The sequence below is a fragment of the Musca domestica genome, unplaced genomic scaffold (assembly GCF_030504385.1).
Source record: "Musca domestica strain aabys unplaced genomic scaffold, Musca_domestica.polishedcontigs.V.1.1 29, whole genome shotgun sequence".
NCBI classification, from domain to species: Eukaryota; Metazoa; Arthropoda; class Insecta; order Diptera; family Muscidae; genus Musca; species Musca domestica.
The window spans coordinates 11,307,637-11,333,874 of record NW_026712296.1 but is presented as its reverse complement, the minus strand read 5'-3'; the positions used below and the strand labels follow the sequence as shown (position 1 = coordinate 11,333,874).

General features: G+C 34.6%; 2 protein-coding genes across 3 annotated transcripts in view; one reads left to right on the top strand and one right to left on the bottom strand.

Annotated features, from left to right (window-relative positions):
• Positions 1–7,030, bottom strand: part of LOC101898055 (adenylyl cyclase X E) — a 37,656-nt gene extending 30,626 nt beyond the window's left edge. The window contains exon 1 of one of the 2 annotated variants that reach the window (XM_005175176.4): positions 6,915–7,030. The gene's annotated coding sequence lies outside the window, so the exon portion shown is untranslated. Of the gene's footprint in view, positions 1–6,369; positions 6,638–6,914 lie in introns of those variants that run through there. The other variant, XM_011292624.3, reaches the window with a different exon arrangement.
• Positions 7,031–10,803: 3,773 nt separating this feature from the next.
• Positions 10,804–15,728, top strand: LOC101898233 (regulation of nuclear pre-mRNA domain-containing protein 1B). Its single transcript, XM_005175177.4, has 4 exons — positions 10,804–11,178; positions 11,244–11,854; positions 12,663–12,806; positions 15,379–15,728. The coding sequence occupies exons 1-4, from the start codon at positions 11,028–11,030 to the stop codon at positions 15,526–15,528; spliced, it is 1,056 nt and encodes a 351-aa protein (XP_005175234.1). The 5' UTR covers positions 10,804–11,027; the 3' UTR covers positions 15,529–15,728.
• Positions 15,729–26,238: the final 10,510 nt, after the last annotated feature.

Here is a 26,238-nt window from a genome sequence, read left to right as displayed (position 1 = left end):
CCAGCTGCTTTTAAAAATGTTTCTACATTGGCAATTGATCCAAGAACACCAACATTGGAAGAAAACCGTTCGCGAACATCTGTAGAAATAAATTATTATTAAAATAAATTTGAAAATAACTCATTGCTGGCGGATCCTTACTCTGCATTTGAGTGAGATAAAGGATCAGATGCGTTCCTCAATGTCCGGCGACGAATTTTTTCAGTAGACCGCTGATTTATTTCTTCACCCATTACAGCAAGTATTGAAGCCCCTGGCATTTTTACTTTTGGTGTTTATATTATAAAAACAATTTAAACTCCTTTTTTAATTGTCAATAATTTGTTTACGACTTTTTTTTTCATGGAGTTACCATATTTTTATTTCAAAAATGTGAAATGATTTTTTTCCGGATTAGTCAAAACGTACGAGTGCTGAAGAAGCAAAAGCAAATCGTAACGATTTGGAAAAGGTGAAATAAATCGATTTCGTAAAACTTCTGTGACATGCCTGATAATTTTTTAAGGATTTTATTTTTTGAAAATTTCCAAATTTTGGAGGGTATTCAAAGTTCGACCCGGCCGAACTTACTGCTTTTTAACTTGTTTTACATAGTATCAGGATTTGCATTACACATTTATAACTGCCCCAGTTGTCAGTCTCTTGGCAAGAGAGGTGAGGAGTCTCAATTTTCTTCAACTCGCTCACCAACAAATTGACAAATACGGAAAATATAATTACCCAATGTAGATCAGGCGTAACAAATATTTATTCCAATAAACTAGTTCCAGAATTTGCTTTACAAATGTAGAAAGCATTCGTATTATTATATTTTGTTTTATATGGATGTCTGATAAAGTCATCAGTGTATATCAAAGGTATGTTTGTCAGCCCAATTGCTTACTGTTTTGATTTTATTGTTTGCTCTGATAAAAAAGAAATTTGATCGATAAATTCCAATTATCAGGTCAATCGTTGTGCGTGTGTTATGGTATGGCGTGTTAATTGTTCTTGACATTAAACGTGATTTTTTTTTTTTTTTTTTTTTTTTGGTGAAACATATTTCCGAATAAGATATCAGATATGTATACAGTGGCGACATTTTAAATAGCACGCTTAGTGGAAAAATTTTCACACACCTTTTGCTATTTTCTTTCTGCAATTACTCAAATTCTTTTTACAGTTATTTTTTAGAAACATGTTGTTGTTAATATACAATGTAAGCTTAGTCAAAAAATAAGTTTATTTTTAGAAACTGAAAGTTTTTGATTCTTTCAGTCTGTATTCGCCGACATTTTAAATAGCACGTGCCCTAAGATAATTAAAAAAAAATATATTTTTTTATTAAATTAAACGCTGATAAAGAAAAAAAGGTATACAGTTGAGAATAATTTATTTTTCACAAGATAAAATATTACTATTCCTATAGAATGGGGCGTGGTCAACACTCAAATCCAATCTTTCGAAGATTTGTCCTCCAATACCGCAATGACGGCCTAACATTTTCCGAAATATCGAAAAAACTAAATTGTTCGAGAAAAAAAGTTTATAACGCAATTAAACATTATGAAAAGAATCAATCTTTTGAGAGCATCACACGAAAAAGATCCAGAATAACGTCGCAAAGGACGGATCACTTAATAGTTAAAATGAGCAAAAGTGATCCTTTTTTAACTGCACCGAGGATACGGGAACAAATTCAAGAACAACTGGGAATAAACATATCAACAAGTACAATAAAGAACAGATTACGAGAAAATAATTTGTTTGGGCGCATTGCCAGGCGAAAACCACACGTGTCCCAAAAAAATCGAATAATTCGAGTTAATTTTGCCAAGGTCCATTTAGAAAAACCCCTTTCTTACTGGAATAATGTACTTTTCACGGACGAATCTAAGTTTAACCGCTTTGCCTCGGATGGAAAGTCATACGTAAGGCGAAATATAAACACAGAATTTGATCCAAGATACACGACAAAAACCATCAAACACGGTGGAGGAAGCGTGCTTGTTTGGGGAGGCTTCTCGTGGTACGGTGTGGGTCCTATAACACGAATAGAAGGTATAATGGACCAATTAGCTTACAAAAACATTTTAATGAATATAATGTTACCATACGCTGAGGAAGATATGCCTCTAAAGTGGAAGCTTGTACAGGATAATGATCCCAAGCACACGGCTAAGTCCGTTAAAAAATGGATTTCTGATAATAAAATTGAGGTAGTACCATGGCCAGCCCAATCTCACGATTTAAATCCCATCGAGAATCTATGGCACGATGTTGATAAGAGAATAGATCGTTCTAATGCTACAAATATGAACATTTTATGGACTGAAATCCAAAAGGCATGGTATTCCATCCCTTTAGAAAGATGTCAATCGCTGATTCAGTCAATGCACCGTCGATTCACAGCCCTTGTTAAAAATAAGGGATTTCCTACAAAGTACTGATGGTATTAACAAATTTAAATTTATTTAACATATAATAAAATTGAATTAATCATAAGTTTTTAATGAATTTTAGATGCACTATCATGTGTGCTATTTAATTTGTCGTGAATAAAATCGTTTTTTTTTGTTAAAAAATTATGTAAAAATATGTATGAACACAAAATAAGAAAATGAATCACTATTAATTAATTAACAACAATATATGTAACTTAAATATAATAAAGGTTTTTAATTTTTTCGTACCGATTGAAGGAAAATTATCATTTATTCCTCTATATATGAAACGTGCTATTTGAGATGTCGCCACTGTATATCTGAGATCAATATCGAATAATTTTAGAACTGCTGTCAAACGTTCTCGGGACATTTGCATATTTGGCATCTTAAGAATTCAAGTCTTTGACTGACCTACCTAGGCAAAATTAGCATGTTATCATTCTGCAAATTGAAAGAGCGTGTAAGTGTATGTTTATTTACTGATTACGCATAAACCTCTGTGGTCACAATTACTATCAATTTATACGCAACAAATTGCTTTGTTTATTGGATTTATGACTAATAGCCTGAATTTCTAAAGCAATTGAAAGGTTTCATTCGCCTCCTATTCGAAAGAAATGTAGTTCCTTTTCTAGTAACGATATATTTCTACTCGAATGTTGACTAACATCGACAACCCGAAAGAAAACCTAAGCATTTGAGAAATTCTTAGGTTTACTTGAAAACGAATGCCAAATTCAATCACTTTTATACCCTCCACCGTAGTATGGAGGGTATATTAAGTTTGTCATTCCGTTTGTAACACCTCGAAATACACATTTTAGACTCTACTAAGTATATATATTCTTAATAAGCATAAAATTCTATGTCGATTAAGCCATATGCGCCTGTCTGTCTTTTGTAATCACTCTAGCTTTCGAACGAATTGAAGTAGATTGATAAAATTTTGCTCAAATGAATGTTATGTTTGCAGGACTTTTGATATTGAAAATGGGCCATGTAGGTTCACGTTTTGGTATAGCCCCCATATAACGGTATCTCCCAATATTCGGTATTTTGATGATATTAGCGTCATTATTCACCGTTTATTTCAAATTTCGAATTTGAATATGGTAATGGCTTCGAAAGAATTGAGATAGAAGGCTAAAAATTTGAACACATGTTTATTTTGCCAGCAGGCGGGTTAAGTTCGTAAATGGGCCATGTACGTCCACGTTTTCATATAGCCTCCATATAACGGTACCTCCCTATATTCGGTATTTACACGATTTTAGCGACATTATGCACCGGAATTGTTTCAAATTTGGTGTTTGAAGTTCGTAATGAATACTACAGCCTAAGGCAGAAAATTGTCTACGCAGGTCTACGTCTTCGTGGAGCCACCATATAACGGTGCCTCCCTTTATTCGGTATTTTGATGATTTTAGCGTAATTATTCACCGGAATTGTTTCAAATTAAGTACTTATAGTTCGTAATGGAAACTACAGTCTGTGACAGAAAATTGTCTATGTAGGTTCTTGTCTTCGTATAGGCCACACATATCAGTACCCACTATATTCGGTATTTTGAAGATTTTAGGTACAATACTCACCGAAATTGTTTGAAATGTCGTATTTGAAGTTAATAATGGAAGCTACAGCCTGTGACAGAAAATTGTCTATGCTGGTCCAGGTCTTCGCACAGCTTCGATATAACGGTACCTCTTTATATACGATATTTTGATGCTTTTAGCTACATTACCGTTTATTTCAAGTTTCGAATTTGAATATTGTAATGTCTTGTGACAAACAATGCCTATGTAGGTCCACGTCGTATACACTCCAAAATAACTACTATCTTCCGTATTTTTAAAATTGTAACATAATTTTTTAAGGATTTTATTTTTTGAAAATTTCCAAATTTGTTCCAAATGGTGGAGGGTATTCAAAGTTTGCCCGGCCGAACTTACTGCATTTTAACTTGTTTTACTTTTTTTTATATAAAAATGAAATTAGTTTTTTTTTTGTTTTTAAAAAGCAAATAATATAATAATATATATAATAAATTTTGTTGTTGCAAAATGGTCTGGCTTTATCCCTTTATTGTTGTTTTTATAAAAACAACGTTTGTTTATTAGTGGAGAACGATCGTAATGTTTACCAGGGGGTAAGGCAGGGAATACCTAGGTTTCGGAAAGAGCCACCAATCCTCATCAGTTCCCTTGTTTTTGTCTGGGATATTCTCCCCAGAAGTTATTTTAAAAATAACTTCTATGACAAAAAACATTTTTTACCCGAGTGACGAGATCGTAAGCTCAATAGAAGAGGAAACCTAGGTATTCCCTGCCTTACCCCCTGGTAAACATTACCATCGTTCTCCACTAATAAACAAACGTTGTTTTTATAAAAACAACAATAAAGGGATAAAGCCAGACCATTTTGCAACAACAAAATACTACGGTATCCCGAACAAACAAGCCACACTGTTCTATTATATATAATAAATTTTAAAATTTATAGGGCAGTCATTCTCTTTGTAATTTCAGTTGCTTCAGTTTTGGCCACCGTGTATATTGTATCGAATTAATGCCGTTAGAAAAGATTATTAAACTATTTCTACATATTTTACGACCCTTTTGTTGAAATATTACTATTGCGATTTAATTTCTTCAACACCAATGTTGCTTTTGTAAAGATGCTACTTGTTGCAATTCAGGCATAGCCCGCACTTAAGCAACATGACTGCAGTTAAACATTTCTATAGTGTTGACTCACTTTTGACGTTTAAAAATAAGGTGATCTTTACAAAGGCCTAACGTATTATTTCTGACCGCATATTTCCTCATGCATCATATCTTTAATAATTCAGTTAACGAGCATGGACTAAAAAGTCCCCCATTTAAGGTGGAAATTCGAAATATGGTACGGCATCTAGGAATTTTAATGCAAAATGTCAATTATCTTCCTTTTTATACCTCCACCATACATAGTGTGGAGGGTATATTAAGTTCGTCATTCCGTTTGTAACTCATCGAAATAATCAACAAAGTATATATATTCTTGATCAGCATAAAATTCGAAGCCGATTTGGCGATGTCCGTCTGTCTGTCTCCCTGTTGTAATCACGCTATCATCATATAGCCCCATATAACGCTACCTCCCTATATTCGGTATTTTGTTGATTTTAGCGACATTATTGACGGGAATTGTTTCAAATTTGGTATTTGAAGTTCGAAATGGATACTACAGCCTAAGACAGAAAATTATCTGTGCAGGTCCACGACTTCGTATAGCCCCCATATAACGGTATCTCCCTATATTCGGTATTTTGCTGATTTTAGCGACATTATTGACCGGAAATGTTTCAAATTTGGTATTTGAAGTTCGTAATGGATACTACAGCCTAAGACAGAAAATTATCTGTGCAGGTCCACGACTTCGTATAGCCCCCACATAACGATACCTCCCTATATTCGATATTTTGCTGATTTTAGCGACATTATTCACCATTTATTTTAAGTTTCGAATTTGAATATGGTAATATGGCTTCTTACAAACAATGCCTATGTATGTTGGGGTCAACGTCGTATAGACCCCAATATAACGGCTATAAACGGTAATTTTAAAATTTTAACAGAATTTTTAAGAGTTTTATTTTTTTTTTAATTTCCAAGTTCGTTCCAAATGTTGGAGGCTATTCAAAGTTCGGCCCGGCCGAATTTTCTGCTTTTTTTACTTGTTAAATTTGATTTTAGCATTTTCATACAAAATATACTTCACTTCACAAAAGTTGAATATTTTAGTGAATTGTTTATTTTATTTATAAAACACTATTCCACAAATATACACATCACTGCATATAATATTTCTCATATATTCTATTACAGAACGTTTACAGCCTGCGTCAAATAAATGATCCTCATGAAAGAGGTTAACCAGGCAAAAATCACCAATACAAACATACTATTTGCCATATTTTTGTGCTCATCGCTAATCGCCATTTGTAGTAACATTTAATTTCTTTGACTAATTCACAAAAACGTATTACTTTTCACACAACCCTCGTATATTTACTCATATCAAGCATGTACTAGATTATTTTTTCGAGATTGTCTTCATACGAACGAGTTGATTACTTTCTTTCGATTAAATACCACTGAGGATATTTATGCCATCACATGTTGCATTATCGACAGTCAAGAATCACGCACTCTCACACTACTCGAATTATTTGACGTTTTTTGTTTTTTTTTTTTTTTCAACTTTAATTAGATCATCGAGGGATTTATTCGAATACTTTTTTACATTTATAATTTGACGAGGCCAACAATGGCTACGAGTTTAATTACTCATCAATTTTTGTATCGGAACTGCTGATAAGCGATATACATAAACAGAAAGCGGTTATAAATTTATATTTGAATTGCTGTTGTTGTTATTGTGATATTTGAAAATTGAAAAAGAAAAAAAAAACTAATGAAAATAGGCTGGTATTGGAATTATCTTTACGTTTTCGTTTACTTAGTCAACGGCGCTAGGGCAAGTGGCGGAAACAATTTGTACACTTCGTTTGTTTTACTTTCCGAAATTTCCGTAGAACCGTTAAGAGCGACAGCTCACAATACACTGTTCTTATTCGAAAAGTTGGTAGTTGAGACAGTTAGCGTTTCAGCGTCGTAGCTCCTGTTGAGTATCATTTGTTAAAACGAAAAAATCTCTTTGGTTGTGTAGCTGTGGCCTTATCAGTTGTCTTGACTATAAGATATTGGTCTGACATTGGATACCCTATGAATGCACCTTTTGTGAACTAGGAGTTCGCATTCTTTTCATTTTTAATTGCAATTTTAAAGGGGAAAAATTCTTAAAAATATTTTATACAGATCGACGGTTATGATAATTCTTAACAAATTCGATAAACACAAACCCTGAGACTTATGGCTTGTACCTTCAGACTTACCAATAACAAATGCAATAATCTGCTTTTTTGACATTTTTCTCCCAACATTTTTATATAAAAAATCGACTACAATTCTTTTTCTTAACCCCTTGTGACGGTCATTGTTGTCTCTTATAATTTTACATGTATATGCCATGCCGCGATGTCAAGCTGTTAAGGTGCAAGTACATAAAAAGCTAGGCATATTAATGTCCAATTATAATGGAAAACGACGGCAAGATTTTAGTGCGGCTCTGTAATCCCTTTATGAAATGTCACAAAATATGCCTAGCCATGACTACAAGCTTCTTATGTACTTACACCTTTAATGTATCATAGCAAGAGTCTTCATATTACACATTAACTCCAGAACTACAAAAATGTTAAAGTTATTTCTGCGATAACCGATTTTTGCTTTCATTTGATATAAAAAAGGATTCTTACAGGCTCTGGAACTTATGTCAATCTATTTTTCCATACTTACCTTTATCTTTTTATAGCATACCTTTAGAAAGTCACCAGAATTGAAATACAATTTTCATAGTTTAAATATAGTATTGTATTGAATATACTTTATAATAATTATACTTTATTTACATATAGCAATGCTGTGAAGTTTTAACATCGTTGTTGCGCCTAAAAGTATGCTACAAAACATGCTAAATATTAAATGTGAGAAACCATGGTACAATAAGGAGGTAGAACAGCTTCGTTAAACTAAAGAAATACAGGCCTGAGGCTATGCCCGCTTCCATTGTCCATTTCAAAAATGAGTCAAATAGAGCGAAAAATGAATGAAATGTCTGGATGTTCTCTCAAAAATATGATTCTAAGTGTTCAATCTCTCAGTTACATGACAAATCTGGTTAATATTATTAATGCGCGTCCCGCAATTTAAGTTTCTTCCAATCATTGCTTTTCGAAAATATTTTTTTTTTTATTTTTCAAAACAACAAATACATACACAAAATTGGCAGAAGTCGGGCACACTTAGAAAAAAATTGTGATCAGCTGGGAGCTCTACCTTACCTTTTTATTGTACCATGTGAGAAACTTACTTTACGTATGATTCTAACATCATGTCCCAACTAGGACAACGTGTTTACACATTTTAGTATGAGGTACTTCGAAGGTACTATTCATTGCTCCATAAGAATGTTTACTCAACTTCAAAGAAATTAGAAAAAATATAACTCTTTGCTGGAGTCTTCTATTGGCAAATAGACTTATGCATATGCAACAGTGGGTTTTGTTTATTTTTAATTTTGATAAAAAAAATTATATTGGGGAAAACCAGCGAAACAAGAGTAGCATTTCAAGGTTATTCCACAAGATATAATCTAAAATAGTAGGACAATGCAATTTTATCCCAATGTGTTGCCCATTAATGTCGAAAATATGTATTTATTTTGCAACCGAATTTTAAATAATTTCAAATTATTGTATTTTTTATTTAAAACCATACACACACATACACAAAATGTGTATATATTTTGACAGAATAATGGCACCAAAAGAAACATTTATTATTTAGGGGGTAGCTTTGTTCTACCTTCTGTTATTGTGCCATGGTACTGTTCTAGTTTCTTGAGTTAATATTTCTCGTTGTTTTCGGTTTTGCATTTTACTATTTCTCGCTCTTTTATTAATTCTGTCTTGATTGAAACCCGCGTCGCAGTGGTCGTTAGCGGAACATTGCGATATGTTCCATTCGGCAAATATTGAAAAATGTAGTCAATGTAAAGCCATTGAAATTCCAAATGTGCAAGAACTTAAACCGCAACAGTAAGAAAATAGACCCAAAAGAGCTAAAGAGTTACTTCGCTTGGCCGAAAGTGGTGAACTGCCGAATTTGGTTTTCTCCGATGAGAAAACATTCATTGTCCAGCAGTTTGTAAAAAAAAACAAAATGATCGTGTTTACTTCATCGGTGACTTAAGTCAGTCAAAAAAGCGTTTTACGTATTCTCACGTTCAATTCACGTGGCTTTTAATTATACCATGACATATGATAGATAATTTCTTCAAACCCTATTTTTTCAAAAAAAAATGTCACTCGTTTTACATAGAAAGTTACAGCATTTATTTTAAAATTACCTAAAAAATTATAGATGAGTTCTAATATGAAAAGGGGTTGCCATTTGTCAAAAAAAGATTACCCTTCTAATTATATCATGGATATTAAGGCTAGGACAGACCAAGGCTTAAATCTGGACTTCAGCGTGAAAATATAACACCGTTGCCACTTGTACCTGGCAACAGGGTTGTATTTTCACGTTTCGACAACATCTCATTGTCAAAATGTTTATTTATAAATGTATTATATACACAAATCAGAGACAAAATAAATTACAGAAAATGCAGAGGTGGAAAATTTTTTCATGACTTTATCTTCTTAATTTTACTTTGCTTTGGACATTATACAAAATATCTTTACATCTTTGCCAGAGTCAACCGTGATAATTTGCAAATCACAATAAACTCACTTAAAACTTAAAAATCAGTAATTTTGAAACAACATTGGTATCTATCGGTAAGTCTTAACAACTACTTTGATTTCGACGCTACCTTACCGATAAATTTCATTAATTACCCATATTATATGCAATTTATTTTAACCAACTTTTGTGGGTAACTCAAAAAAAGAGTTAAGGTAAGAATACATAAAACGCTTTTCTGACTAGCTTAAGTCATCGGCTGGATTCTTCGGAAAAGAACAAAGGAGCCTAGGGCCGAAATCGAACTAAGTCAACCTAAAACTTCTTTGTTCCTCTACTAAGAAGCCAGTCAAAATAACTTTTTATGTACTTTCACCTTTAGAGAATCACACTACTGGATAAGGATTTTAATGTAAATTTAATGTAAATGTATATTTTAAATTACGTTTCATGATATCACAAAAAAAAAAAAATGGAAGAAAATAGTTTTCCTTTCATAGAACAAGAATCGCACCCCAGGCTCGCAATTCTTGCCCATGAAATGTAATATTAAACCTTTTATTAACGAAAGATATGTAAAATATGTTGAATTTCTTTTATTACAAAGTAAACGATTGTATTTTATTTTATTCTATATTTTTATTTTTTTATTCAACAAAGCAAATATGATGACATGACACATGGAAACGTGTACAGCTATTTCTTCCCTTTCACTTCTTCGCTGCGTACGTAATTCTTAAGCTGGAAATACGTAAAGCGCTTATCTGGCTGGCTTAAGTCATCGGCTGGCTTCTTCGGAAATGAACAAAGGAGCCCAGGGCCAAAATCGAACTAAGTCAACCTAAAACTCCTTTGTTCATCTACGAAGAAGCCAGCCGATGACTTAAGCCAGCCAAATATGCTCTTTATGTATTTCCGGCCTTAGAACGACAACGTTGTTCGAATGCCATTGGAAACATGCTATTAGATATAATCCACATTCGAAAAGAACAACCGAGTACCAAACTAACAGCAATTTATCAATTATTCAAAAGTCGAACTATGAAACCCTATCTAAATGACAGCTGTGTAAAAATAATCCTGAGAGGAAAAAAGTAAACACGCAACGCAGCAAATCAACAAAGGACTAAATATTTTTGGAGTTTTCCGGAATATTTAATCATCGGTGAAGTATATCACGAGTTAGGTGCCCTAAGAGGCGTACAGAACATTTTGTATTGTCGATTTTCAGTTGCCGGCTTAGGTGGAGATGTCGGCATTTACCGAGACAGCTTTTCTAAAAAAGTTGGCAGAGCTCAATTCAAGTCAGCAAAGCATCCAGACATTATCCCTGTGGCTGATACATCACCGCAAACATCATGCCAGTATTGTTAAGACTTGGTTGCGTGAATTGCATGGAGGTAAGTGGGGAATTCCCGATACGACGTGACAAACCGCATCGCTAACGGCCACTTTGTTTTTCTAGTACCCGAACCAAAAAAATTGACATTCATGTATTTGGCCAACGATGTTATACAAAATAGCAAAAAGAAAGGTCCCGAATATGGTAAGGAATATATGAACGCATTGCCCAAAGCTTTTGCCCACATTGGAGAAACATGCAGTACCGAAAAACTGTTTGGCAGTTTGGGACGCATTCTTAATATATGGGAAGAAAGAGGTGTTTATGATTCGAAAATTATTGATGATTATCGAACTCGCTTGAATTGCAAAAAGGGCTTAGACAACACGGCTACCTCTGCTGGAGCGGACGAGAGACGTGAATCGAAACGTAAACATGAGGATAACAAACATCGTTCCAAAAAGACTCGTCCATCACCTTCGCGTGTAGAAGAGAAAACATCGAGTAGTAATGTTTTGGAACACAATGGGGATGGTGATAATAGTCCCTATGTTCCATTGGGAGAACCACCCGAACCTGAAGATCTCATTAAAGCACTGATTAGCATTGAAAATTCTGCCTCAAGTGATGCTGTTGTTCGTGAACGAATTGCCAATCTGCCTCCGGAAATATCTGAAGTCAGTTGCCTATCTAAATTGGAGGACAAGGAGGCTGCTCAAAATTTAGCTAAACAGGTGTGTAACACATTTCATAATCGATAACGTTTTGTATAGAGTTTAACTTATCTGAAACTTTTCATTGCAATGTATTGTAAAGTTACAGCATTAAATAGTAACGGTTTTAATCCCTATTATAAAAACAGTTTGTGCTATATCCTTTGTAAAAATAATATATGAGACTCAATTGTTACTGTTTTATATAGCATATTTTATGTTAACTTATACTACAAAAATTATTGCATCGGTGAAATGGGTCGAGCTGGCTATGTGCATGCGTCTCACAAACGCTTTATATTGTTGTAACACTCGCAATTTTTTTGGAGTCGGTCTAGTCAAAAGGGTTTTACTCTACATTCCGACCTTAATATTTATGCGACAGTCTTGATGTAGCTCAACAAACATCTTAGGAAGGCAGTTGTCTGTTCTCAAAAAAGTTTGGACAACCATTTTTTGAGTCCCTAACATTTGGCATAGCCGATGTAATTTGGTAAAGTTAATAGATTTTAATAAAATGGGTGCTTAACTTGAAATGTATGTGTATTGTAGTATATTTTCAACAAAAACCATCCAAAATATGAAAAATGAACAATCTCATTCGTAGAATGCTAAGAATGTGCCGTCTGGACCGCTTATATATTTATTTTTACATTTATATCTAAAAAGACTAATTGTAACGGAATTTAATTTTAGATGTGAAAAAAGCTTGAAAGGTACTTTAATGAAACAAGTCGGATTTAAAGTTTATTAAGATTAAATTCAAAAAGTACATTGTAACTTATAAATATGTAATTTATTAATATTTTTAACCACTTTTATTTTTTAGGTAAATGAAGCTGTTGAACTTTTGAATGACTACAATTCAAGACTTGCTGCCGAAATGGAAGAGCGTACAAAACTTGCAGTGATGTTGCGTGATTTTCAGGCAGAACAAAAGGAACTCCTTGCTCAAGCAGAAAAACGTTTAGAGGTAAGAAATATAAAGTGTATTTCTAAAGCACTGATGATTACTGAAGAATTAAGTATAAAAATATACGTTTATATAGTGTGAACTTACATAAACTGGTAGTGTAATCTTTTAAACAAGAAAAAAATAACTTTCGTCTTCTGAGATATAAACAAATTGTGTATGATTTCTCAAAGACTATAAATACTAAAATTTTTTACACTCTCAGTCATATGGCTACAGAGGGTATATATCATTTGATACGTCCAAATCGTGCCTGTTCGAAATAACGGACCCTAGGTCTCTTTGTCGATTTGGGGGTGTCCGTCCGTCTGTCTGATAATGGCAATATCGGTCCACTACTTCTGATGCCTCACCCGCAACGGATCAACATTTTGAATCGCCATGAAGATTATAACACTCGAAGTGAGCATCCGATTTCTTTCACACCCGTCACACCTCCATATTTCTATCAACACAAATTCTGATGTAAATATGGAATTTATCGACCAACTACTTCTGGTACCTCCCCAACGGCGAATCAAGTTCGTGAATTTCATCAAATTTCGTGTATCTCAATATTTCTGTTAATCATAGATCTAATATATATTTCGGTCCACTCGTTCTGGTTAAACTTTTGAGTAACAATTTTTCCTATAGAGCTGTAAATACAGGGTGATATGAAAAAACTGCAACCAACTTCAGACTGCTGTCATTTCTAAGCCACTCGTTCGAAAGCTGTTAAATTATTCCAGTGACAGCTCATTATATTACAAGCGTAGTTATTCGTGATACTGGTAGCGTAGCCAGACGTCAAGGAAGTGGACGGAAGAAAACAGCAACATCAGCAGAATTGATTCGAAAAGTAAAGAAGCGACTTGATCGAAGTCCGCTTCGAAGTGGCCGAAAAATGGCTCGTGAGCTGAACATATCACAATATTCCATTCGGCAAATATTGAAAAATGAGCTCGGGGTAAAACCATTGGAATTCCAAAATGTGCAAGATCTTACACCGCAACAGAAAGAAAATTGACTCAAAAGGACTGAAGAGTTGCTTCGCTTGGCGGAAAGTGGTGAACTGCCGAATTTGGTTTTCTCCGATGAGAAAACATTCGTTGTCCAGCAGTTTGTTGACAAACAAAATGATCGTGTCTACTTGCCGAAGAGGTCAGGTGAAAATGTGCATTTCAGGTTGGCCACCAGAACTCAAGCCCCGGCAATGGTGATTGCCGCCATAACAGCCGATGGTCGGTCTCCGCTCATATTAATCGACGTGGCATCAGAATAAATGGCGAATATTATCGCGAAAATATTCTGGAGGGTGTATTAATGCCTTGGGCACGCTAACATTTTGGCCGCTGACCTCAGACATTCCAACAGCACTTAGCGCCATCGCACTCAGCACGCGCCACCGAAGAATGTTTACAGAATAAGGTTCCATGCTTCATTTCCAGCGCACAATGGCCACCAAAATCCCCGGATACCAATCCGTTGGACTATTTTGTCTGGAGTATTTTGGAAATCAAGGTTGGCACCAAAAAGCACCAAAGTGTCGATCACCTCAAGCAAGCGCTTCGCCGGAAATGTTCCAAAATACCGCAGAGCAACATTCGGGCAGCGTGTGATGGTTTCATTGGCCGTTTGACCAATTCGAAGTAATATAAACTTATTCCAAAATTTGATGATATTTCCGACATTTTTTGCCTTCATTCAATAAAATTTAAAAAAATGTAAAATTTTTGGCGTTTGACTCTGTTGCAGTTTTTTTATATCACCCTGTAATTGTTCGATTTTATTTAAATTTTGCACATCCAGTCCAATCAATGGCACAAATCTGACACCTTGTAATATTATTATATTATAATAGACCAGATAGGAAATAGAGAATATTGGTCAACCGTTTCGTAATCTCCCCCATTAAGCGTCGACATATAATGTGATTTTATGAAGCTTATCAAAAGTAGCTTACGCTATGTTCAAAGATGTGCAGTTAACTTATTAGTCTTTTTAGCTACTTTAATTTTCTGGCCAGTTGAAGAATTAGAGCTGATTTTGTATCCGAGAATTAAAAGATAGACATTGGGTAATTTTTTCTCCTATAAGCCTAAGTCTCACACCAAAGAATATTGGCAAGTTTGGACTAAGAAAAGGATTATACGTCGGTTTCTTCTTCATTTAAGTACATTTCTGATATCTCCACCAACATCATTGAATCTTATTGCATGTAACTCTTACATGGTCAAACCAAAACCCCACAGCATCATGATTCATATGGATTCATTTTGATTGTAGCCAGTGGCTTTATAATCAGACTTAATCAGTAAAATACAACTCTTATTGCAGACAATTTGCTTTGCATAAACGCCAGGTTAATTATCTTTGAGGTTCCTACTTTAATTAATCCATTGCTTGTAACAATATGCATCACAGTCAAACATGCCAGTATTTCCAAAATTCGCAAAGTCTATATCTGTACTAAGAAATATTTTCTATTTGGTTTTTATTTTCAAGTGAAACAAAAAAAAAATCACATACGGTTCTCTAAATATGCAACCTGTTGCATTATTTATTTTTTATTATTTCTTTTCACTTACAGGAATCTAAAAAGAAAAAGGAAAAGGTTTTGGCTGTACAAAAAGAGATACGGGACCATCTCTCGAACTTGCCCGATCTTACTCAATTACCAGATGTAACTGGTGGTTTGGCTCCACTACCATCGGCTGGCGATCTATTCAGTATCCATTGAAGCTATTGTCGCGTTCTACAATGGAAATTCTATGAATTTTTTATTGAATGATATGTGAATGATAAACAACAAAATCATTATTAAGATTGACAAACGTAAAAAAGCTCTAGTTTTAAGATATTTTTGGACAAAATTTGAAATTTATTGTTAGACAAAAACCAAACAAAGCTATTGGAATTATACAAACAAATGTTGACACACATGGTTTTTTTCTTCTTTCTTTTATTCACCACTATGAATACACTCAATATACATGCATTGCATAGTATTTATTTCTTAAGATCGAAGCGATAAAATATCGTTCTAATATCCAGAGTTTAGTTACAAAAAAAAAAAAAAAAAAAAATAAATAAATAAACAAATAAATAAAAATAAATAAACATTAAATGTTGCTATAAGTAGTCATTAAATTAGTTTTCGCACTCAATATTTTTTTGTTTGTTTGTAATAATTTGTACAAAATGTTGCTGTGCATATATACACTGGTGGCCAAAACTAAAGCAACTTAAATCGCAAAGACGATAAATGTCCTGTAACTTTTACAAAAATAAACAAATCGTAATTATTTTTTCCAAATCGTAATAATAAACAAATCGTAATTCACTTTTAAGAAACTATAAAAAAAATACAAAAATAATTTTGAACGAAAAATAATATGTGGAAAACTAAAATGACCCAATTTTTGCTTGGTCAAAACTAAAGCAACTTTTGATTTTTTATTTTAAAATAATTAAATTTTGGCTAGTAGTCGATAGCATAACCATTATTTTTGATAGCAGCTGCACACCTACGAGGCATTGAATCTATAACACGCTCAATTGGGTGTGCTTTCCCAGGCACCCCGAATTGTTTAGAAAATGTTGTGCTTATTTATTTCCGATTCTCGCTTGATCTTCCTATCTACGATACTCCTAAGGTTTTCTATGGAGTTTAGGACAGGTAATTGTGCCGGCCATAACAAAACATCAATTTTTGACTCCCGCAACCAATATTTGACAAGTTTTGATACAAGTTTGGGATCATTGTCATGCTGAAACACCCAAATCAGCCGAATATTTCATTCAGCGTAAGGGAACAACCTGATGTCCAACACATCTTTGTAAACAAACCGATCCACAACTTCCTTTATTTTATGGAAAGGCCCAAATCTATAGAAAGAAAAAGAGCGCCACGCCATTTTTGACCCTCATGATTCACTGTACCTTTGCAACACTGCGGCTTGAGTCCTTAGTTTTTTAAACTTCTCACCGTAAAATTTTTCACGTCTGAGCCTTTAATATTAAACGTAGACTCATCCCAGAAATAATTTTTTTCCCATTGACCTTGATTCCACTTAATATTATCGTTTCAGAAAGCCTTTTTGATTTTTTTTGATGTCTTACGGGCATGCAGACCATCTGCCAATACTCATCTACGCACTGATCTCGAGCTTATATCCAATGATTGCTCTCTCACCAATCCAGTTGAACTCTTAAATGGTTGTTTTTTTATTTCTCTCACAATTTGTGGATCAGTACGGGCTGAAGTTTTTCACGGCCTTCATCCGTTATAGACTGTTACTACTGATCAAGTTTCAAAAAACCAACTTAGTATACAGAAATAAATATTTAAATATTTATGAAATATTTCTCGGAAATTATTTTCTGTGATATGTTGTATTGATAGTCACTGATAATTTGCTGTTTTATTCAGGTACTGTATTTGCTTCTAGCCATTTTTAAAACTTTTTTGGGCAGTACTTAAAAAACAAAAACAAATACTGTTGTAAAAAACTTCTCAAAAAGAATTTATGACAAACGAAATTGTCGAAGGAAGCAAAAAGCGATAAATATCACAGTAAAAACAACTGAAATTGCAGCGGTTATATGAATGTACAACAGAGTTGCTTTTGTTTTGTACAACCCAAAATCGGGTTAATTGACTTTACCAAACATTATTTTTTATATAAAAATGAATTTTGGTTTTAAATTTAAGTTTTTAAAAAGTAAATAAAGTACTTAATTTAAAACAAGAAAAACTTTCTCATTTTCTTTTAAAAAAGTTACAGGGCATTCATTCTCCTTGTAATTTCAGTTGCTTTAGTTTTGGCCACCAGTGTATATATAGTTATGTTAATGAAAGGCGTTAGTTATTTGGTTATATATTAAGAACCAACGCAAATGAAACTTCCAAATAGAATTGAATTGTTGAATTTTTTGCATTATCGTATCACATCATTAAATCACCTTATAGAAGTTTTCAGCATGTTTAGCTTATTTTTGAGATGACTTTAAAATTTAAATTCCCGAATTTTAAACATAAAATATTTTTTTGTGTAACAATCTTTTTAATTGGGGGAGTCAAATTACAATATTTCGTCTCAAAAACAAGTTATATAAGCTGCAAACTTATATATACCTTTTATACCCTCCATCATAGTATTGAGGGTATATTATATAGAGTCAATGTCAATTAAGCGATGTCCGTACGTCTGTGGCAATCACTCTAGCTTCCGAACGAAATGAAGTAGGTTGATAAAATTTTACTCAAATGTATATTATGTCTGCAGGACTTTTGGTATTGAAAATGGGCCATGTAGGTCCACGTTTTGGTATAGCCCCGTACAACGGTACCTCCCGATATTCTGTATTTTGATGATTTTAGCGACAATATTCACCCGAATTGTTTCAAATTTGGTATTTGAAGTTCGTAATAGATACTACAGTTTATGACAGAAAATAGTCTGTGCAGGTCCAAGTCTTCGTATGGCGCCAAGATAACGGCATCTCCCGATATTTGGTATTTTGATGATTTTAGCGACATTATTCGCCGGAATAGTTTCCATTTTGGTATTTGCAGTTCGTTATGGATACTACAGTCTATGACAGAAAATTGCCTGTGCAGGTTCACGTCTTCCTATAGCCCTCATATAACGGTACCTCCCGATATTTAGTATTTTGATGATTTTAGTGACATTATTCAAGGATTTTTTTCAGATTTCGCATTTGAATATTGTAATGGCTTATGACAATAGTTGCCTAGGCAGGTCCACGTCGTCTTTTAAAGCCTAATATAACGGCTACATTAGGTATTTTTAAGGTTTTAACAGAATTTTCAGCGGATTTTAGTTTTTTGAAAATTACCAAATTTGTTCCAACTGGTGGAGAGTACTCAACGTTCGGACCGGCCAAAATTACAGCTTTTTTACTTCAAGAAAAAAAAAAAAAAAAAAAAATATATATATATATATATATATATATATATATATATATATATATATATATATATATATATATATATATATATATATATATATATATATATAAATTAATTCAATGTTAATTTATTTATTTTTTTTAAAAATTTGTGATTGCTGCTTACTGCAAGCAATCACGTCTTTATTGGTTAAGGTTCCGGACTACAAAGTAAATAATGAAATAAAACTACCCTAACTTATACTTTGGATTCATGCACCCAGATGATACTGGACACCTGCTCGTGTTGGCGATGGAATGTTGCTGTCTGCCTGTTGGATGTTGTTGTCAGTGTTTCGGTGGGAACTGCAGTGTCAGCAAAATGACACGCTTATACTTTGGTTGATGAATTCTTTGGGTTGCTAATGTTGAATTTGAATATGTCTGGTGTTAACTCCTCCCCTCTTAAATACAATCGTCCCGATTGTTCAAAATGAATGAATATTGTAAATGCTGGATGTTTTAGTTTCTTTCGAAGTTGTAGGTAAATTTACTTCCGCAATCTCTATTTCATCTCCTGGGGCATCTTCGATTTTCAGATTATTATTTTCGGAGTTTTTTGCATATTTTCTTCTCAGTGATATTATTGTTATAGTTGTAAGGATTATTGCAGAAACACAACCGATGCCGACTGCTAAGGTACCTTTGGTTTCCATAGATCGTATTCGTTCGATGTTCTTTACGTTCAACTGTTTAAGCAGCTCCAATGATATTACTTCTTCTAATTTGTCTTTTGGACCTTTTGATTGCAAAAAGGCGGGAAGAGGTTTATTGGCACTTATTCCTCTTGAACTGTAACTGTGGCCATCGATTCTTATAGTGACGTTGAAATGTTTGATGAGATAAGTCCCGTTTAAAAAAATCTGCTCGTTGTCTACACTGATAGCGCCTTGATATTGGTTCAGCAAGAGCAAGTCCGATCCGATCTCTTCAATTGTTGGTATGTGTTCGTTGTTTATTTGGGTGCATTTCCCTACTCTACTTTTGAACAAATTAGTTATACAATTATCATTTCTTAATGAAATAAGCTTATCTCTATTACAAATTGTTATGTCGTAATTACTTTTACATTCTGTTTTTATTCCAAATAATTCTTTATTACATTCCAAAATTTTTTCGTATTCAATTTTATCAATTACATCTCCAGTTTTTATAGGTTTTATGAAATATACTTTACAAACTTCTTCTTGAGTTACAGGGATACTAAGGATGTACAAAATTTCTCGTTTATTTGTAACAATTTTTACGGATCCAAAAGTTAATAGTTCATCTATCGAATAAGTAGGAATATTATATTTTTCAAAAACAGTGTTTATTTGATCGATTTCGATTTTAGAAAGCAGAAATGAATTGACGATATTAGCTTTAGCCCACTGTATTGCAAACTCTACGTTTTGTAACTCTTTTTCAATAAAATTAAGTTTTCTTTCGATTTTGGATACTACTTCATCGTTCCACCCTTCCCTTTTTATCATTTCATTCGTCTTATTAGTTATTTCGGTTATTCTTTCCGAAATTAATTGGTTTATTATCAGCTGACTATTGTTATTTTCCAAAATATTGCCAATTTTCTGTTCTAGGATCTGAAAATCATGACTATCTGGACTGCCTGCAATCCACTTCCAAGCACTTCCTATGAAGTCTATCGATCTTTTCTCTCTGTGCGGCATCAGACGGTCTAATAGTCCATTGATGTCAATTAATTGTTGCTTCATAAATGGACGGAGAGGATGGTCTAGGTTCACGAATTTGTCTAGAATGTGTTCGGTTTCACGAGTGAGGTTTTCATACTGTTCAAGATCTATTGAATGAATTACTTTAAATGTCCCGTTCTGTTTCCTTGCTATTCCATTATGAATTGAAATGAGTCTTGCGTTCGAGTAGTCGAGGATGCTGAAGTCAGCCAGGGCGTTTCCAGGAAACAATCTGTAAAATTTAGGATTTTATTAATTTCTAATATGGCTTTTGTGAATAGCCCTTCCGCTTTCGGTCAAAATGGTGGTATTTCGGTTTTCCTTAACTATTTCCTCTTTGTAACGGTCGCTTAGTTTCGTTCCTAACCTTTTGTTGTTGCTTACATAAATTAATTGTCCGGGAATATAATCCTTAACTGGTCGTTTCTTTTTGTTATGATACGTCAAGTCGTTGGCCTGTTTCTGTCTGAGTTTGTCAACAATATTCCGTCTGGTAGTCTCTATGTCTTGTGGAGAAAAGTCAACAGTCAACAGGTCTTCTATTCACCGTGGAGTGAATCGAGTGATTGTATTCATTAACAGCCCTCTCCAGTAATTCCTCAAAATTCCTGGATGTTCCATCACTTTTCAAACATCTCATTATCTCAGCGAGGGTAGAATGAAAGCGTTCTATCTGTCCGTTAGCCTCGCTCCTGTAGGATGGGGTCGTAAAAATATTTATTCCTAATTCGTCCTTCATCATGAATAATATCGAACTGGAATTTAGAGACGGTTCGTTGTCCATTACCACATTCTTCGGAACTCCGTAAGAGAATAATAATTCCCTCAGTGGTCTTCTAATAGCCTCAGTAGATCTTCCGTCTAGTATTTTCACTTTAACGTACTTTGAGAATTTGTCAATGGAGGTCAGAACTAATTTCCTATCTGTAGAGAATATATCAATATGAATAGTATGACCTGGGTAATTTGGAATAGGCGTCTCACAAAGGTAAGGTTCATTGGGATGTCTCTCGTATTTGTTTTTCTTACACGTCGTGCACAGTTTTATAATTCGCTTTATTTTTCCCGACATCCCTGGAAAATAATAATTTTCCAAAATCTGTGTTTTGTTCTCTCTGTCGTTCCTATGGGCTCTATTGTGGGTATCAATAATTATTTTTTCCTGGTCATTTTCTGATAATATATCTTCTACTACCTTCTGAGTAAACCATTGCATTTGTACTGGCTAAAATGGAGTGGATAAATGTTCTGAATTTTTCCCATTATTTGTTCGGGTGCCTTGATTCCGTTAATTACAGACGGGTTCAAATACCTCTTCAAGATTGTTTGAAGTTTTCGTTCGTCATAATGTGGTTCAGTAATTGTGTGTCGGTGGATGCTTGGGAAAACAACATTGAACTGGTACGTTGATGTGTCATCCACACTTATGAGAAGCTGGTTCTTGAAAACATTAATGGGTGACTCAACACTGGGTATAAGGGTCTCTGGTGAGCTCTCCGCACTATGCTGTGTGGGAGTCAGTGAATTAATCGGAGTAATAGCATTATTGTCCTTCTGTACCGTTCTAGACAGAGCATCTGCTACGACATTCTGTCTTCCGGGTTTGTACCGCAATTCGTAATTATATTCCTCCAGAGTACATTTCCAGCGTTTCATCTTCGCATTGCTATTTTTGTTACTAATGGCGTAAGTGAGGGGTTGGTGGTCGGTATAAATTATAACTTTCTTCGATCCGTATAGATAATTCCTCAAGGTAGTGAGGGCCCATATGATGGCCAACATTTCCCTCTCATTTGTGGCGTAATGCTCCTCTGTTTCATCCAGAGTTCTTGAAATGAATGCAATTGGTCTTCCCTTTTGACTCAACACTGCTCCAAGAGCGACACTGGAGGCATCCGTCGTTAGGTCAAAATCTTCTCTGAAATCTGGATACGCAAGTATCACATCGTTTGAAACCAATGCATTTCTTAGCTCGTTGAAAGCTTCTACGGCGGAAACATCTAATGTCACCGGAATTTGACTGGAAGCTGTCTTTGGAATTCTGCCTTCCTCCCCTCTGAGGAGCGATGTCAGCGGCTTTGCTACATCGGCATATCCCCTTACGAACCTTCGATAGTAGCCCGAGAGGCCAAGGAAAGAACGAAGTTCCTTAAGTGTCTTAGGAATCGGGAAATTAAGAATGGCTTCCACTTTCTTTGGGTTGGTTTTTATACCATCCCTCGACACAATAAATCCCAAAAATTCCACTTCTTGTTTAAAGAATGAACACTTGTCCAACTGGATCTTCATATTAGCGGACTCTAGTGTTTGGAAAACTTTCTTTATGTTCTCGGCGTGTGACTTCTCGTCCTTGCCAAAGATGATAATATCATCGATGTAAACAAAACAGATTTTTCCAATCAATTCTCTGAGTATATCGTCCAGCGTTCGCTGAAATATTGCTGGCGCGTTCCTCAGGCCAAATGGCAGTCTCGTGAACTCGTACTTGCCATTGTTGATTGAGAATGCGATTTTCTGTCTATCCTCCTCCCGTAGGGGTATTTGATGGAAACCGCTTTTAAGATCAATGACCGTAAAATATTGATTCCCCCCTAGGTTAGATAGGACTTCCGTCACCTCGGGAATCGGATATTTATCCGGTATGGTGACGGCGTTGAGCTTTCTAAAGTCAACGACCAAACGATATTTTTTTCGACCAGAACTGTCCTCCTTTTTGGGCACTACCCAAATAGGGGAGTTGTACGGGGATCTGGATGGTCTTATGATGCCATCCCGAAGGAGACGACGAATCTCTTCCTCCACGACATCTTTTAATGCCATTGGGTAAGGATAACTTCGCGTATAGATTGGAGATTCGTTTTCAGTTCGGATTTCTCCAACCACAACAGAGGTGTATGTTAATCTCTCATCCGGATCTGAGAACAGGTTCCGGTGCTGCCTTGCAATATTATTGAGAGAACTCCTCTGACTTAATGATAGATGATCAGCCTCCAGCTCCAGACTATTAACATTCTGGGATATTCTCTGTCTAATGGCAATTTTCTTGCCACCTCTTACTTGGAAATAATCTTCGGAAGTATGAATTACTGCCGATAATTCCTTCAAGCTGTCATTCCCCAAAATCCCGTCGAAAGATACCAAACCAGGTAGAAGGAAGAATTTTAGTGGGACGTCATTGACGCCGAACATGTTAAGAAGAGTGTGGTGTGAAACTTCCACATCGCCGCCTACAGATTTTACGCTAAACCTATTGTCATTCAACTTGGGTCTCAGGACCAAAGTTGGTCTTATATAATTTTTACTGCTTCCTGTATCCAATAAAAAGTCTAATGTCTTCCCGTCCCTCGTTTTGACTTGAAAGTATGGCAACGAGGAACAGTTTAATCTAAAAAATTCATATCTATGAAGTTGGCTGGAATGTCATCGGGGTTACGTTCCTGGTAATCGTCCGGTATTATATCCTGTTGTCCGTAATTCCCTGTGTCATTTTCGTCTACTGGCTGATAGTCACTGTTGTCTCGGTAATCGTCGATATTTGGGGATTGGTTCTCAATATCTGGGTATTGATTATCCACGTTTACATGAAAATTACGCTGAATCTTATTCATAGGAGTCTGTACCGAAAACTGGGCAGGTCTTTTAAAATTCTGGTTCTGTTGGGGTCTTACTTGTATTGACCTGTCAATATCCATGGGTTCTGGCTTACTCTGGTTATTGTAAAATTGTGAGGGAAATTGCCTAAATTGGTTCTGAGGAAAATTCTGGGTTCCCGTATAAGGACGAGTGATTTGGTGTCCTCCCATCTGATTTCGTTGAAAGAATTGCTGAGGACGATGAGCAAATGGTTGTCCCCCAAACTGAGGACGCTGATTCTGCATATTCAAATTGTTCGGAAATGGAAAAGCTGGGGATACTCTAGGCCTATGAGTCGGAATATTTGCCAATTCTGGGTAAAATTTCGAACCAGTTGACATCCTCAATGGTTCCTGTCTATGGCCTCCCTTCTGGGCATAATCTCTCCGAAATGCCATATTGTCTAGCTTCAAACAAAGATGTAGAGCCTCTGGTAGAGATGTAGGACCCTTGACACTGAGCAGCCTAGGAAGGTCGCCGTTCAGGCCTCTTATGAAGGTATCAAGTGCCTTCTCTCGATATGTATTCGTCATGGCTCTGAGACTACCGTCGTCCAATTCCAGGCAGGAAACCTTATCCAAAATTAGAGATAGTGTTTGATAGACGTCCTGATAGAACTCTGTGACACCTCTGTGCCCCTGACACAAAACATTCATTTGGTACTCTAGTGTACCTATATCTCGTTTATCCGCGTAGTGCACCATCAGACATTTGCGTATTTTGGCCCAATCCAATGGAGTCCTATAGGATTCTAAAGCAGTATCGGCCTCACCTATAATTTTCGTACGAATTGTATGCAAAATTGCGTAGTATTTCCCGGTACCACGAAGTGATGAGTATAAATCAATCACCCTTTCGACTGATTTCCTCCAAGAGCTGAATTCTCCGGGTTTTCCCGAAAATTCCCTCAAGGATTTCACTATATCTGGAACTTTGTCCAGTTCCTCCAGTCTCGAGGAGACTGTTCCTACCGGTATGTCACTACCATCGTCAAACGTTTCGTCTCGTCCGGCCAAAAGGTTTGTAATCATTCGTGTGATTTCATTTCTTTGTCTGTCCGTGAGTGCTGAACTACCTGATGTAAGGGTGTTTGCCCTTGTTTGAGTCTCCATGTTATTTGAAGATGGATTTATCGTAATTCTATTTAATTTTGCGGCAATATCATCCAGTGATTCTAACATTTTTTCTCTTTATCAAAAGGAAAGGTGGAGCTATCAAAGTTACGTTATTTATCAGTATTGGGAACAAAAAAAAATTTCATAGGTAACAAATAACTATAACTATAAAATGTTAGGAACTAAATTTGTTCTTAATTTGAATTCTTAAAGTTATTCTTACAATAGCAGCATCATTAGAGTCTGGAGTAGCATCCTCAGATGAGATGATCGTTTTTCTTAGTCCTTTCAAAGTTTTCAAAGTTTTGTTGTGTCCGATTTTTTTTCACTTTTATTTATAAATTGTTAAAATATTTAATATTGTTCAAACAATTTTTTTTTATTTTAATTTTTATTTCTGTCTTAACTTTATTTTTATTTATATTCATTCAAACTTATTTAAATTGCTTTATTTTTTATCTCTTTTTTTTATAATTTCTCACAATTGTTTCTCTTTTATTTCTCACTTCATTTAATTTACTTTGCATTTAAGTTTTCACAAGTTTTTTTTTTTTTTTTTTTTTTTTTTTTTAAGTTTTCATTTTGTAATTATCATTTTAATTTCCTTTATTTTGATACTTTTTTTTTATTTTTTTTTTAAATTCTCACTTTTTATTTAATTTAATTTACTTTGTTTTTTAATTTTTCAGGAGTTTTTTTTATTTTCTTTAATAGTTTTTCATTTTTCACAATTCTTGTATCAATGTTTTTATTTTACTTTCACTTTTTTAAAATTTCCTTTATTTTGATACTTTTTTTTTAAAAATTCTCACTTTTTATTTAATTTAATTTACTTTGTTTTTTAATTTTTCAGGAGTTTTTTTTATTTTCTTTAATAGTTTTTCATTTTTCTTTCACTTTTTTAAAATTTTTATTTGTAAACTACCGTAATCTAGTGATCCGCGTCGCGGGCTTTAGGGGCTGTAACATAACGTTACGTCCTTTTCACAATTAAGGTACTGGGGCGCCACCTGAAGGCTTGACTTTTGTCGGAAA